The 15,332-nt window shown below is 46.6% G+C and overlaps 1 protein-coding gene across 2 annotated transcripts; it reads left to right on the plus strand.

The window, feature by feature from the left end:
• Positions 1 to 4,119: 4,119 nt before the first annotated feature.
• atoh8 (atonal bHLH transcription factor 8) lies at positions 4,120 to 11,021 on the plus strand. 2 transcript variants are annotated; one of them, XM_069687490.1, is made up of 5 exons: positions 4,120 to 4,501; positions 4,746 to 5,785; positions 6,240 to 6,395; positions 6,677 to 6,868; positions 10,563 to 11,021. In XM_069687490.1, exons 2-5 carry the CDS (start codon positions 5,186 to 5,188, stop codon positions 10,587 to 10,589), a joined length of 975 nt encoding a protein of 324 aa, XP_069543591.1. In that variant the 5' UTR covers positions 4,120 to 4,501; positions 4,746 to 5,185; the 3' UTR covers positions 10,590 to 11,021. The 2 variants fall into 2 exon arrangements, with proteins under 2 accessions (XP_069543591.1, XP_069543592.1); XM_069687491.1 differs by having other exon boundaries at positions 4,750 to 5,785.
• The last annotated feature ends 4,311 nt before the right edge of the window (positions 11,022 to 15,332 follow it).

A 15,332-nucleotide genomic window follows, 5' to 3' on the forward strand; every position in this document is an offset into this window, starting at 1 on the left:
ATATAATTTCTTCCAGAAAGCCAAACTACAAAGTTCTATCAGTAAGTTCTATTTTAAGATACTAAAGTTCTACTGTTCAAGATAAAGTCTGAAGAGGTGTGTTTTTAGTTTGTGGTGGAAGATGTTCAGAGTTTCTGATGTCGGTGGGGAGCTCATTCTACCATTTAGGAGCCAGGACAGTAAACAAGTCGTGATTAAACAAATTATTTTGATAACTTTTAATCCCAAACATGTTTTCTATCCATAGAACCTAAATTCAAGTCGGTCGGACAAAATCCCTCGGAGGAGTTCGACAAAGTAAAACGTGTCAGAATCGCCCAAAATGGCAACTAAACTCAAAATGGTGGACTTCCTGTCGAGTTGACGTAACGGTGCAATGTAACTTTTTTGTGCGTCCAGGTGTGATACACGTGTCCACCGGATTTTGTGAATTTAGGTAAATGTGGCCGCCGGGGCATCGCTTTAGGGGGCGCTCTCGAGCTGTTTGGCCACGCCCACTCGCGACTCCACTAGAATACTACATTTTTAACCGGGAGACAAATGTGTTTCCACTTTCATGAGTTTTTGAATATGATAAAGCCTCCAAAAAGGAAAATCACTTTACATAAGAATAAGAACGTCCAAGAAGAAAAATAACATTTTTACGAAAAACAATAGGGCTTTCGCACCATCGGTGCTCGGGCCCTAACAAAACACTCGAGGGGGGAGCTGCTGTAACAGGTTGCCACTAGCACGGCGCCATCTTACACCTGTCCGTCACAACATTCGCTCCCTCTCTCCTTCCTCTCTCTCCCATTTCTCTCCCTCCTCTCTGGTCTCCTCTTTGGCCTCCTCTCTCCCCCTTCTCTCCCTCCTCTCCCCCTCCTCCCTCCCCCCTCTCTCCCTCCTCTGTTTTATCTGCCCTCCCTTCAACTGACTCTTTCTCCCTCATGTATCCTAACTCAGCCACAGACACTCTCCTTTCTACTCTGTCTTCCTCTCTTGATTGTCTCTGTCCTCCTCCTCTCGGTGCTCCCAGAGAGCCACTATGAGAGCATCAGAAAGGAAATGTAGAAAATCTAACCACCCTGACGACCTGCTCACTTATCAATCTCTCCCTCCTCTATCTCTGCAGCCAAAAGCTCTTTCTACCAAACCAGAATTACATCCTCATTTTCCAACCCCAAAAAGCTATTCTCCATCTTCTCCATCTTCTCCAACCTCCTTGACCCCCCTCCCTCTCCTCCCTCCATCCTTCCATCAAGCCACTTTGTCAACTACTTTACTAAAAAGATAGATGACATTCGCTCCTCATTTTATAATCCATCTTCTATAACTACATGTCCATCATCTTCATCTTCATCCCCTTCACTTTCCTCTTTCACCCCCCTGTCTCCCAATCAAGTTGTTACCTTGGTAACCTCCACCCCCCCAACCACCTGCCCCCCCCTCCCCGTCCCATCTCACATTCTCCAGTCTATTGCTCCAGACCTTCTTCCTTTTCTCTCCATCTCATCACCACTTCTCTGTCAACGGTCTGTTTCCTGAACTCTCTGAAGGAGAGAGTGAACCCTCTCCTGAAGAAACCCCCCCTCAACCCGTCTGAAGTAAACAACTACAGACCGTCTCTCTTCTTAACTTTCTTTACAAATCTCTGGAGTGAGCTATCTTTGACCAACTCTCCTCCTATCTCCACCATAATAACCTTCTTGACCACCAGTCTGGTTTCAACAGAGACGGTCCTCCTTCTGTCTCTGAGAAGCTTCACACTGCTAGAGCAGCCTCTCTGTCCTCTGTCCTGATCCTTCTGGACCTTCTGCTGCATTTGACGGTGAACCACCAGATCCTTCTTTCCTCCTTCAGGACCTCGGTGTCTCAGGCTCTGCTCTCTCCCTGTTCTCATCCTACCTCAATGACCTCACCTACCGGGGAACTTGGAGAGGATCTGTGTCTGAACCTTGTCCTCTCACTACTGGTGTCCCTCAAGGCTCCGTCCCAGGTCCCCTCCTCTTCTCTCTACACCAACTCTCTCGGCTCTGTCGTTCACTCGCATGTCTTTTCCTACCACAGCTATGCTGATGACACCCAACTGATCCTCTCTTTTCCCCGATCTGAAACACAGGTAGCAGCATGAATCTCTGCCTGTCTGACTGACATGTCTCAGTGGATGTCCTCACACCACCTGGAAATCAACCTCCACAAGACCGAACTGCTCTTCCTTCCAGGGAAAGACTCTCCCACCCTCGACCTGACTACTACCTTCAACAACTCTGTTATCTCCGACCCTGACTGATAAGAACCTCGGAGACACTCCACAGTCAACTCTCTCTTTCTGCCAACATCACTGCAACAACACGTTCCTGTAGATACATGCTGCACAACATCAGGAGAATACGTCCTCTTCTCACTCAGGAGGAGGTGCAGGTTCTGGTCCAGGTTCTGCTCCAGGCTCTGGTCCAGGTTCTAGTCATCTCACATCTAGACTACTGTAACTCCCTCCTGGCAGGTTTACCTGTTAGTACCATCCGACCTCTGCAGCTCATTCAGAATGCACTACTCCGCTCCTCCTCCTCCTCCTCCTCCTTCACTGGTTACCAGTAGCTGCCCGCATCCGTTTCCAAACATCGGTACTTGCGTACCGTGATGTGAACCGATCCGGTCTAGTCTACATCCAGGACATGGTCCAACCCTACACCCCAGCCCATTCACTCCGCTCCTCCTCCTCCTCCTCCTCCTCCTCTGTCCTGGCTCCTAAATGGTAGAATGAACTCCCCAACGACATCAGAACAGCAGAACCTCTGAACATCTTCCACCACAAACTAAAAACACACCTCCTCCTCCTTTACCTTGAACAGTAGAACTTTAGTATCTTAAAATAGAACTTACTGACAGAACTTTGTAGTTTGGCTTTCTGGAAGAAATTGTATTTTCTTGATTCTTGTTCTGGTTTGAACCCTCATGTTGAAATGAACTTATTGTAAGTCACTTTGGATAAAAGAGTTAGCTAAATGAAATGTAATGTAATGAACAACAGTCACTAATAATCAACAACAGTCAGTCTAATGAAGAACAACAATCACTAATGATCAACAACAGTCAGTCTAATGATCAACAACCGTCACTAATGATCAACAACAATCAGTCTAATGATCAACAACAGTTACTAATTATCAACAACAATCAGTCTACTGATGAACAACAGTCAATAATCATCAACAACAGTTAGTTTAATGATCAACAAATGTTACTAATGAGCAACAACAATCAGTCTAACGATGAATAACATTCAATCTAATGAAGAACAACAGTCACTAATGATCAACAACATTCTGTCTAATGATCAACAATAGTCACTAATGGTCAACAACAATCAGTCTAATAATCAACAACAGTTACTAATGATCAATAACAATCAGTGTAATGATCAACAACAGTTACTAATGATCAACAACAATCAGTCAAATTATCAACAACAGTCGGTCTAATTATCAGCAACAGTCACTAATGATGAACAACATTCAGTCTAATTATCAACAACAATCAATCTACTGATGAACGACAGCCACTAATAATCAACAAGTCAGTTTAATGATCAACAAATGTTGCTAATGATCAACAACAATCAATCTACTGATGAACGACAGTTACTAATTATCAACAACAATCAATCTACTGATGAACAACAGTCACTAATAATCAACAACAGTCAGTTTAATGATCAACAAATGTTAGTAATGATCGACAACAATCAGTCTAATGATTAACAACATTCAATCTAATGAAGAACAACAGTCAGTCTAATGATCAACAACAGTTACTAATGATCAACAACAATCAGTCTAATAATCAACAACAGTTACTAATGATCAACAACAATCAGACAAATGATCTACAACAGTCAGTCTAATGATCGAGTTGATTGAGTTTGTGTGTAGTAAGTTGTTTGTAGTTACTTTTGTGTTGAGTTGTGTGTAGTGACTTTATGATTGAGTTGTTTGTAGTGAGTTGTGTGTAGTGCTTGTGTTGTACACCAGCAGGGGGCGCTGCTGAGCTGTCCTGACTCTCGCTCCCCGAGGAGACATCCCGACTGTTCCACATAAACAGACTCACGTCTCTTTGTGCGTGCATGTGCATGTGTTCGCGCGCGTGTGAGAAAGCTCCAGCCAGTCAGACGCCAGTGGAGTTGGAGGCGCACGAGCCCTCTGTGTGATCTGTGTTTGCAGACCAGCGGAGGGACACGGAGGACCGGGAGGGGACACGGAGGGACACGGAGGACCAGTGTGCTGCCTCTGAGACCTGGATCACAAATTTCTGCAGAAGCAGTGTCCCGGTGAACCCGCTCAGTGACGGAGTGACACACATCCCGGTGGGCAGCCCGATATAGGAACTTTCTACCGGAAAGACCTGGATTTGGGATTGGCCCCCTGCTGAGGGCTGCAGAGGAAGTTAGTCTGTGCTTGGGATGTTTGACACTTTATGAGACTTTCGCATCTGTCCAGACTGTCCTGTGTCCTCCACTACAGTAGGTGTGAGTGTGTCTCTGTGTGTAGTGTATCTGTGAGTGTGTCTCTGTGTGTAGTGTGTCTCTGTGTGTGTCTCTGTGTAGTATGTGTGTGTAGTGTGTGTCTTTGTGTAGTATGTGTGTGTAGTGTGGGTCTTTGTGTAGTATGTGTGTGTGTAGTGTGGGTTATTCACAGCACTGCTATGCAGACTGAGTGGAGCCTCTCTCTCTCCTCTCTCTCTCCTCTCTCTAACTCCACTGAAAGTCAGTGAGAACAGTAGAGATCAGTGAGCGTCTCCATCCAGAGGGACGACGACGGTGCCGAGTAGCAGATGTTGCACAGCTTTGTGTACTGATGTGGATTATTCAGGATGCAGACAGAGTGGAGCCTCAGAAAAGCTGCTGGAAAAGTTCAAGTAAGAAAGCCGGCTGTGCAGCTTCCTCCAGAGCAGTGAGTGTCTGCTTCCTCCAGAGCAGTGAGTGTCTGCTTCCTCCAGAGCAGTGAGTGTCTGCTGCTGCTTCGAGCTGTCTGGTTCAGATGGTGTGTTTCTGAACTCCTCGCTGGGACCTGCAGGCGTGTTTTTTCCAGACGTGTTCACTCTCACAGCAACGGAACCCTTGTGGAATAAAATCATTTCTCTGATCAGTTTTAAGGACAAAGTTCACGAAGCTTAGTTTCAGTGTCGATTGTCAGTTGGACTCAGAATGAAGGACCCTCTTCCTCTGAGTAGCACCTGGAGCAGGTCCATGGACACAGAACCCGTCCTCATGTCTGTGCCAGGCACCAACAAGAAGTTCAAGAGGAAGTCGCGAGAGCCCAAAAGGCTTTTCACCAGCCCTGAGCCCGACACCATGACAACCTTCCCCGTGGACCTGTCCGATGTGGACTCGGTAGATGAGGCGTGTCATGTCGGCGGGCCGGCTCCTCTCCACAGACAGCTGATGATGTCACAGGAGGCAACAGCCAGCACTGCGGGGCTCCCGTCAGGTCGACCAGACGACAGCGTGGCTGCAGCTCAGAGCGCTGCCATAGACATGAGAATTGGCGTCAACGTGCCTGGCATCACCTCCAAAGTGTCCCAGTTACCTGCTTCTCAGTTCTCCAGCCCAGAGATCTCCCTCTGGCCTCCCTCCATCTCCCAGCCTCTGTCCAACAGACTCAAACTGGGCCTCCACTCCACGTTCCCTCTGTCTCCACCACCCAGCCACCCGGCCTTCTCCCTGGAGCCGCCTCTGTCCGGGTCCAGAGGCTGCCAGCCCTCCCGAGGCCACGAACACATGGAGCCACAGGCCTCTTCCCCCAAGGTAAATAAGTGGAGTGTCAGCAAAGAGAGAAACCTGTCAGAGATTTTCTTCGGAGAAATATCAATGTTCAGACCATTCAGTTTATCAATGAGCCAACTGACAGAAGATAGTTTAGCTTGAAGTAACAAACAGGGACTTGTTCCGTCTCCTCCTTTATGACGTTCACATCTTTGTTGTTGGATGTTTGAAAATGTCACTGAATGAAATGAATTAAACAATGAATGAATGGATTGATCAGTAATAGAAGAGGTTCTGATTGTTCTCTACTTCGGTCCAAAGGTTGATACCGGGGTTTGGTAGAGTATTGATCTGCCTTTTTGGTCTGAGTGACATGTGGGTGACAAACCGTCCGCCATTGGGTTCTGTTGTTTCCTGCAGTGATGCAGAAACACCTGCTAATGACATACTTTTAATGGGTTCTATCACCTGAGTCTCTCTGGTCCTCTGCTCTCAGGAGTCTCCAAGGAGGCGGATCGGGATGAGTGCTGATGGACCCGGACGTCTTCCAGAGGTCAAAGCCATCCAGCAGACCAGGAGGCTTCTGGCCAACGCCAGGGAGAGAACCCGAGTCCACACCATCAGTGCTGCATTTGAGGCCCTGAGAAAGCAGGTCAGACTCAAAGTCTCCTCTGCAAACACACACAACAGTGGATGGACAGTACAAGACAAGCATATGCACACTGTGACGGTTCGACTGTGGCGACATGCCAGCTGGTCTCTACTCACATTAAACACCACACAACCTTCCCAACACAAAACACAGATGTAATGTAAAGTTTATATTTTAACACAACTTCACTTAAAGTAAGCCCACCCATTCTTCTCATTTTACAGTATCAAACAAACGTGTCAGAAATCTGCGTGGTTGATTTCCTGTCTTCCTCTCTCCAGGTGCCGTGTTACTCATATGGGCAGAAGCTCTCCAAGCTGGCTATATTACGTATAGCCTGCAACTACATCCTGTCTCTGGCTCAGCTAGCAGAGCAGGACTACAGCTCAGACCACAACAGTTTGAGTTTCTCTCAGTGTGTGGAGCAGTGCACCAGAACTCTGCAGGCCGAGGGCCGTAGCAAGAAAAGGAAGGTGAGGCTGGACTATATGGAACACACCTGATACAGAGAACCAAAGGCATCAGGCCTTCACTCATCATTTCCCATGTGATCATGTTTCAGTAAGAAGCCTGCTTCTCTTTCATGCAGCACAATACATCCATGTTCATGTGTCATCAGTATGATGTATGTAGAAGCACTCATCCTCTAGTATTCACCACACGGCATGTGTGGACATTCATGGACCAACATGAGGCCTAATGAGGCCTAGACTGGTGTTAAACAGAAGGCAGGGAGGTGAATGTGACCAAGCTTTGTAGCAATGGTGGAATCAGTGTTGCGAGAGTGTTCCTCCAGATGTGTCTTTCTGCTGGAGTTCATGTCAGAGGCAGTTTTACACAGTAAACTCTGACTGAGAGGCAGCTCTGATAAAAACTGACTCTGAACACCGCTCAGTGCAGACGTCAGACCGTCTACAGTGTTCCACTTCAAATGTGCATGTGTGAAAACATGTAGCCAGATTTAAGTGGGGGCAGACACACTGTCAGACTGTTCCTCTGCTTATATTGAGTCCCGGTATATCAGTAGTTCTACTCACTGCATCAGTAGTTCTGCTCACTGCATCAGTAGTTCTCACTGCATCAGTCGTTCTACTCACTGCATCAGTAGTTCTGCTCACTGCATCAGTAGTTCTCACTGCATCAGTCGTTCTACTCACTGCATCAGTCGTTCTGCTCACTGCATCAGTAGTTCTCACTGCATCAGTCGTTCTACTCACTGCATCAATCGTTCTGCTCACTGCATCAGTAGTTCTCACTGCATCAGTAGTTCTGCTCACTGCATCAATCGTTCTGCTCATTGCATCAGTAGTTCTCACTGCATCAGCAGGTCTTCTCAGTGGATCAGCAGGTATTTCACTGCATCAGTATGTCTGCTCGCTGCATCAGTAGGTCTCACTGCATCAGTAGTTCTACTCACTGCATCAGTAGTTCTCTCACTGCATCAGTAGTTCTGCTCAGTGCATCAGCAGGTCTTCTCAGTGGATCAGCAGGTATTTCACTGCATCAGTAGGTCCCTCACTGTATCAGTATGTCTGCTCACTGCATCAGCAGTTCTACTTACTGCATCAGTAGTTCTCACTGCATCAGTAGTTCTCACTGCATCAGTAGTTCTGCTCACTGCATCAGTAGTTCTGCTCACTGCATCAGTATGTCTGCTCACTGCATCAGCAGGTCTTCTCAGTGGATCAGCAGGTATCTCACTGCATCAGTAGGTCTCCCACTGCATCAGTATATCTCTCACTGCACCAGTTGTTCTGCTTACTGCATCAGTATATTTCTCATTGCATCAGTATGTCTGCTCACTGCATCAGTATGTCTGCTCACTGCATCAGTAGTTCTACTCACTGCATGAATAGTTCTACTCACTGCATCAGTAGTTCTACTCACTGCATCGGTAGTTCTCCTCAATGGATCAGTAGTTCTGCTCACTGCATCAGCAGGTCTTCTCAGTGGATCAGCAGGTATCTCACTGCATCAGTTGTTCTGCTTACTACATCATTATATTTCTCACTGCATCAGTATGTCTGCTCATTGCATCAGTAATTCTACTCACTGCATCAGTAGTTGTACTCACTGCATCAGTAGTTCTCACTGCATCCGTAGTTCTCACTGCATCAGTAATTCTCAATGTATCAGTAGTTCTCACTGCATCAGTAGGTCTCTCACTGCATCATGACTGAGACATTGTTACCATACCAGAAATGCAGCTACAGTCTCTTTCCAATCCATCAGCTGTGTGCGAATTCATGTGGAGCAGAGAGACACTGCGTTTGTTACACTGGATGAGAGCAGTGATCACATGACGAGCTGTGTGGTTGTGAAAGTGAGTTTTCATTAGTGAGACACAGTCGCAGTGTTCAGCCTCACACTACGCTGTTGCTCTTAGATGTAAACTAGCTGAGGGCTTTTTCCCTGCTGGCTGGCCGTGTGTGTGTGTGTGTGTGTGTGTGTGTGTGTGTGTGTGTGTGTGTGTGTGTGTGTGTGTGTGTGTGTGTGTGTGTGTGTGTGTGTGTGTGTGAGTGAGTGTGTGTGTGTGAGTGAGTGTGTGTGTTCTGAAAGTTCCAGACACCAGATGTTTAGAGTGGAGGGGAAGTGGAGCTGGCGCCATGAAGGGCAGAGGGCAGCAAGAAGGCACGCGAACTGAAACCACACACACACTCTGTGCACACACACACACACACACACACACACACACACACACACACACACACACACACACACACACACACACACACACACACACACACACACACACTGTGCACACACACACACACACACACACACTTGGCACATTCCCCAGCCGTCTCTCCAGCACATTCCCCCACTCTGCCTCTCCGAGCCATCTGCTCCAACATACTTTGAAACAAGGAGGGGAAAAAACACAGTCATCATCAGCCTGTCAGACAGCAGCAGCTGGTGGAGAGACAGAGGGTGTGTGTGTGTGTGTGTGTGTGTGTGTGTGTGTGTGTGTGTGTGTGTGTGTGTGTGTGCGTGTGTGCGTGTGTGCGCGTGTGTGCTTCCATCAGAAGGGTGACCCTGGAATCATGGAGCTCAGCTGCTCGAAGTTCTTTTATCTCAACAACATGGTTGATGTTTTACTCGTCACATTGAAGCAGCTTTCACCTAAACAACATGTGTTTCCTTCCAAATCTGAATAACTTCTGCTCATGTCGTGTCTGACTGCGTCTCTCGGCTGGAGCTGCTGGTACCGGGCCTGAACGGGTTCCTGTGAGACTCCTCTTCACGACTGTCACATCTTCAGGGTTGGCTGTGATGCTCACTGCAGTGAACAGCTGCTCACTGGAGACGCAGCAGAGAGGTTCATCATAACAGTCATCTTTATTTTAAACGTGAGCGACAGAGTTGATCCCACAGACTGAAACAACTGGGCAGCAAAATCCAACCAAACCTGAAACAGTTCCTGTGAACTAGAAGAAAATCTGCTGAACATTAAAGGAGATAAACCAGAAATAAACAGAGGATCAAATAGAAACGGAAATGATGACAGTTTGTTTGACATGGTTCCTCTCACAGCTCATCATCACTGCTCATCATTGCTCACTTCTTTCATTGGTGTCCTGCAGTTGGTATTTATCTGCAGTACGACAGCTTTTATGATCTCAGAGCTGCATCAGATTTAAACACCACAAATACTCCAGCCGCTCTGATCACATGTTGTATATCAGCGGTGATGGTGTGTCTGCTGCAGCTCCCTCTCTCTGCTCTCTGATCACACACCTCACGAAAACTCGGTCCTCTGCTCAGCAGCACACAGCTGAAGAGCCCCACTGAGACCAGAACCAGTGAAAAAAGACGGGTCACTGGACCTCTATTCACAAACTCCAGACCAATGAGGTACTGCTCTGCTGCTGCCCCCCAGTGGCTGAAAACCTCCCTCACAGCAGGGATGGCCAAATGATGACGTTTTATATCCAAAAGGTCAAAGGTCATCCCCTTGTGACATCATCATGTGTTTGTCCATCAGAAAGAACAGGAGGGCAGACTGAGCTCATGTGGTCACATCCTGTGAAACATCAACCTTTTACAGTGTTTAGAGTGAAGGGACAGTTTTACACAAGAACATATAATGATGATAATATTCATGGTTCATCACAGACAGGAAGTGATTACGTTCTTTCTTTTAAACAGCTTTTATTTTGTCGACAGGTTGGGAGGCTGCCAGAGGAAGTATGACCCACCTCTGTCCCAACAACAGATCAGACGACCTGCCTCAGGCTCAACGCATCTGCTGGACTCAGTTGAACAGATGAGGACAAAGTCTGTGACCATGGAAACAAACACTAATGTTCACCACAGTACCGACCGTGTGGAGGAGGAGTCACATCCCAGTGTGCTTTAATGTTGGTACCACATGATGGGAAGGTGTGGCAGCTCAAGGCGATGATGGTGGTGGTGATGATGATGATGATGGTAGTCTGTATGTTGCAGTGTTAAACATGTATGAACTCTGTATGACAGAAGTCAGTTTGAATCCTGACACTCATCCAGAGGTGCCAATCATAAATTAATGACCCATATAGAAACACCATGACACACAGGTTTGAAAGCCAAGAAATCAAATTATTTCCAATAAAATCTCAAATGTATGACCCTTCTGTGTTTCCATTAACATACAAGGTTCTCCACCTGGTAACATGACGATGGATGTGTATTTGAAGCAGAGATCAGTTCAGAGTGTAGCACATCACAGAGGAACAACCTTCTACATCCAATCACTGCACACTTTAATACCACGGTCTGTACTTAATTTGCATACAATCTAACCAGCAGATATCATACAATGCTTTGAGAGGTTGGGTTTCTTTGCAGCTCTCACTGACAAACACTGTTCTCAGGTATTTTCAGGGTTCATGTGGATTTAAAGCCCCCAAAAGCCATGAAATAACTGAGGAGACGCAGATTGAAGGTCAAACAAAACTACTTTATTCAAACTTAAACAAAGTTAAACCCAAAAGAATAAAGGAAAACACGTGTGGTAGGCAGGTAAGTCAGTAATGAAATGGATAGATGTATGGATGATGGCTGGATGGATGGATGAATGAATGATGGATGATGTATGGATGGATGGTGGAAGGATAGATGACGGATGGATGGATGGATGACAGATGGATGGACAATGGATGGATGGATGAATGATGGATGGATGGATGATGAATGATGGATGATGGATGGACAATGGATGGATGAATGATGGATGATGACGGATGGATGAATGATGGATGATGAATGTATAGATGGATGGATGATGGATGGTTGGATGATAAATTGATGGATCATGGATGGATGAAGGTTGGATGGATGGATAATGTATGAATGATGGACGGATGATGGATGGATGACATGGATGATTGATGACGGATGGGTGAATGATGGATGATTGATGACGGATGGATGGATGGATGGATGAATGATGGATGACGGATGGATGATAAATTGATGGATGACGGACAGATGGATTGATGATGGATAGATGACGGATGTATGATGGATGGATTGATGATGGATGGATGAATGATGGATGGATGACGGATGGATAGATGGATGGATGACAGATGGATGGATGATAAATTGATGGATGACGGACAGATGGATTGATGATGGATGGATGGATGACGGATGGATGATGGATGGATAGATGGATGGATGGATGGATGGATGAATGATGATTGATGATGGATGGATGGATGGATGACGGATTGATGGATAGATGGATGATGGATGAATGATGGATGACTGATGATGGATGGATGGATGGATAATGGTAGGTAGGTAGTTACTTTATTAATCCCCAAGGGGAAATTCTTTCGCTACAGCAGCATTTATAGATAGAGGAATGAAATAAAATAACAGTAAAAAACTATTAAATATAAAAATGCTCAGTATTTACAGTACAGTATATATATATATTTTTTTTTTCATTATTATTTTTTTTTATATATTTAAACAAACAAGAAACACAACAGTGTTATTGTTGTGTGATGGATTTTGCCAGAGGTGAGTTATTGTCTTATTGCAGTGGGCAGGAATGATCTCCTGTATCAGGAATGATCTCCTGTATCTGTCCTTGTGACAGCGGAGCTGGAGGAGTCTTTTGGAGAACGTCCTCCTCTGTCCCTGCAGCAGGTGGAGAGGGTGGTCAGGATTATCCAATATGGATAGCCGCTGGAGAGCCGGCCTTCTTCACCAGTTTGTTAAGTCTGTTGGTGTCTCCGGCTCCAATGCTGCCCCCCCTCCACCTCTCCCTCCCAGCAGACTACTAGAAGTACAGTTCACTGGCCACAACAGATGGTAGAACATCTCCAACATCTCGCTGCACACATTGAAGGATCGAAGTTTCCTCAAGAAAAAGAATCGACTCATCCCCTTCTTGTAGACAGCGTTGATGTTGGTCTTCCAGTTCAGTCTGTTGTCATGGAGACACCAGGTACTTGTACTCCTCCACCATGTCCACCTCCTCTCCCAGAACTCTCAGCGGTTGTGGAGCCGTCGTCTTCCTCCTGAAGTTGACCACCATCTCTCTGGTCTTGGCCACGTTCAGGAGGAGGTGATTTCTTCCCGCCCACTCCACAAAGTCCTCCACTACTGCCCTGTACTCGTCCCCCCGTCCATCCCTTATACACCGTCCGCTGACTCCTCCTCCCGTCCATCCCTTATACACCGTCCGCTGACTCCTCCTCCCGTCCATCCCTTACACACCGACCACTGACTCCTCCTCCCGTCCATCCCTTATACACTGACCACTGCAGAGTCATCAGAGAACTTCTGCAGATGGCAGGACTCTGAGTTGTACTGGAAGTCAGTGGTGTATAAGGTGAACAGGAAGGAGACAGAACAGTTCCCTGAGGAGCTCCACACCACCCGCAGCTTCTCACTCAGCAGCAGTGGTTGGATGGTGTTGAATGCACTGGAGAAATCAAAGAAAGTGATTCTCACAGAGTCACCGGTTCCATCCAGGTGAGACTGAGCTCGTTGCAGCAGGTAGATGATGGCATCGTCCACTCCCACATGAGGCTGGTACGCAAATTGCAGAGGGTCCGGAGAAGGTTTCACCAGCGGCCTGAGGTGGGCCAAGACCAGCCTCTCCAGCACCTTCATCACATGAGATGTGAGGGCAACCGGTCAGTAGTCGTTGAGGCCAGATGGAGTCGTCTTCTTAGGGACTGGAACCAGACAGGATCTCTTCCACAGCACCGGGACCTCCTCCTGCTTCAGGCTCAGGTTGAAGAGGTGTTGTAGGACCTCAGCCAGCTGGACGGCGCAGGTCTTCAGGACCACGGGGCTGATGCCGTCAGGTCCTGCAGCCTTGCGCTGGTGGATTCTCTCCAGCTGTCTCCTAACCTGGCCAGTCGTCACAGAGAGGGGGGTGGGGGGAGTCATGGTGTCAATGGAGGAAGAGCCCTTTGAGATTGAGGGCTCTATGCAGTTCACCAGGGGGGGCAGAGGTGGGAGGGAGGGAGGCAGCAGAGGTGTTTGGGAGGTGTAAGGTGTGGAGGAGACAGATGAGAGTGGTGAACTAAACCTGTTGAAGAAACAGTTTAGCTCATTGGACCTCTCCAGGTTCCCCCTGGTTGTTCCTCTCCAGGTTCCCCTTGATTGTTCCTCTCTAGGTTCCCCCTGGTTGTTCCTCTCCAGGTTCCCCCTGATTGTTCCTCTCCAGGTTCCCCCTGATTGTTCCTCTCCAGGTTCCCCCCTGGTTGTTCCTCTCCAGGTTCCCCCTGGTTATTCCTCTCCAGGTTCCCCCTGGTTGTTCCTCTCCAGGTTCCCCACTGGTTGTCTCTCTCTCCCCTTGAACCCAGTAATCTCCTTCATACCGGTCCACACCTCCCTCACGTTGTTCTGCTGGAGTTTGGCCTCCAGCTTCCTCCTGTAGAAGTCATTGCACTCCCTCATCTTCTCCTTCAGGTGGCGCTGCACTCTCCTGAGTTCCTCCCTGTCCCCAGACCTGAAGGCTGCTTTCTTCTGATTAAGAAGCACCTTCAGGTCACTGGTGATCCACGGCTTGTTGTTGGGGAAGCATTGTCCAGTCCGTACATAATAATAATCATAATGGATGAATAATGGATGGATGATGGATGGATGACAGATAGATGATTGATGATGGATGGATGACGGATGGATGAATGATGGATGATTGATGATGGATGGATGGATGACGGATGGATGGATGAATGATGAATTATGTATCGATGGATGGTGGATGATGGATGGATGGATGATGTGTGGATGGATGATGAATGGATGATAAATGGATGGATGATGGATGGATGGATTGATGATGGATGGATGACAGATGGGTGAATGATGGATGGATGATGGATGACAGATGGATGGACAATGGATTGATGATGGATGGATGAATGATGGATGATTAATGATGGATGGATGGATGACAAATGGATGGATGAGGGATGAATGATGGATGGTTGGATTGATGATGGATGGATGAATGATGGATGATTGATGATTGATGATTGATGATTGATGGATGATGGAAGGATGATGGATGTCAGATGGATGGATGATGGATGGATGGATAATGGATGAGTAGTACGGTTGTGTGTCATGTCTAAAACATGTGTGGGTGGAGAGTTTATGATGTGGAGACATCGACCAGGCATATAAATATGTTTACGTATATATATGTACATCATTTCTGCCAATAGACATATATATATTTATACATATTTATATATATCCATATTCATATATAGATATATTTATTTACATATTTATATATATCCATATTCATATATATATATTTACATATTTATATATATGTTTATATAATATACATATAAATGTTCCTGGCAGAGAAGATGCTCTCTGATGAGAACAAGCTGATCTGCTCATTTCACTTCTTTTTGTCCAGCTCTGAGGTTTCCTGACAAATCAGGTCCTGCTAACTCTCTAAGGATT

This window comes from Brachyistius frenatus, unplaced genomic scaffold, assembly GCF_029030835.1.
Source record: "Brachyistius frenatus isolate BFR_SWC_R1_liver_20210118 unplaced genomic scaffold, ASM2903083v1 Contig_467, whole genome shotgun sequence".
NCBI classification, from domain to species: Eukaryota; Metazoa; Chordata; class Actinopteri; family Embiotocidae; genus Brachyistius; species Brachyistius frenatus.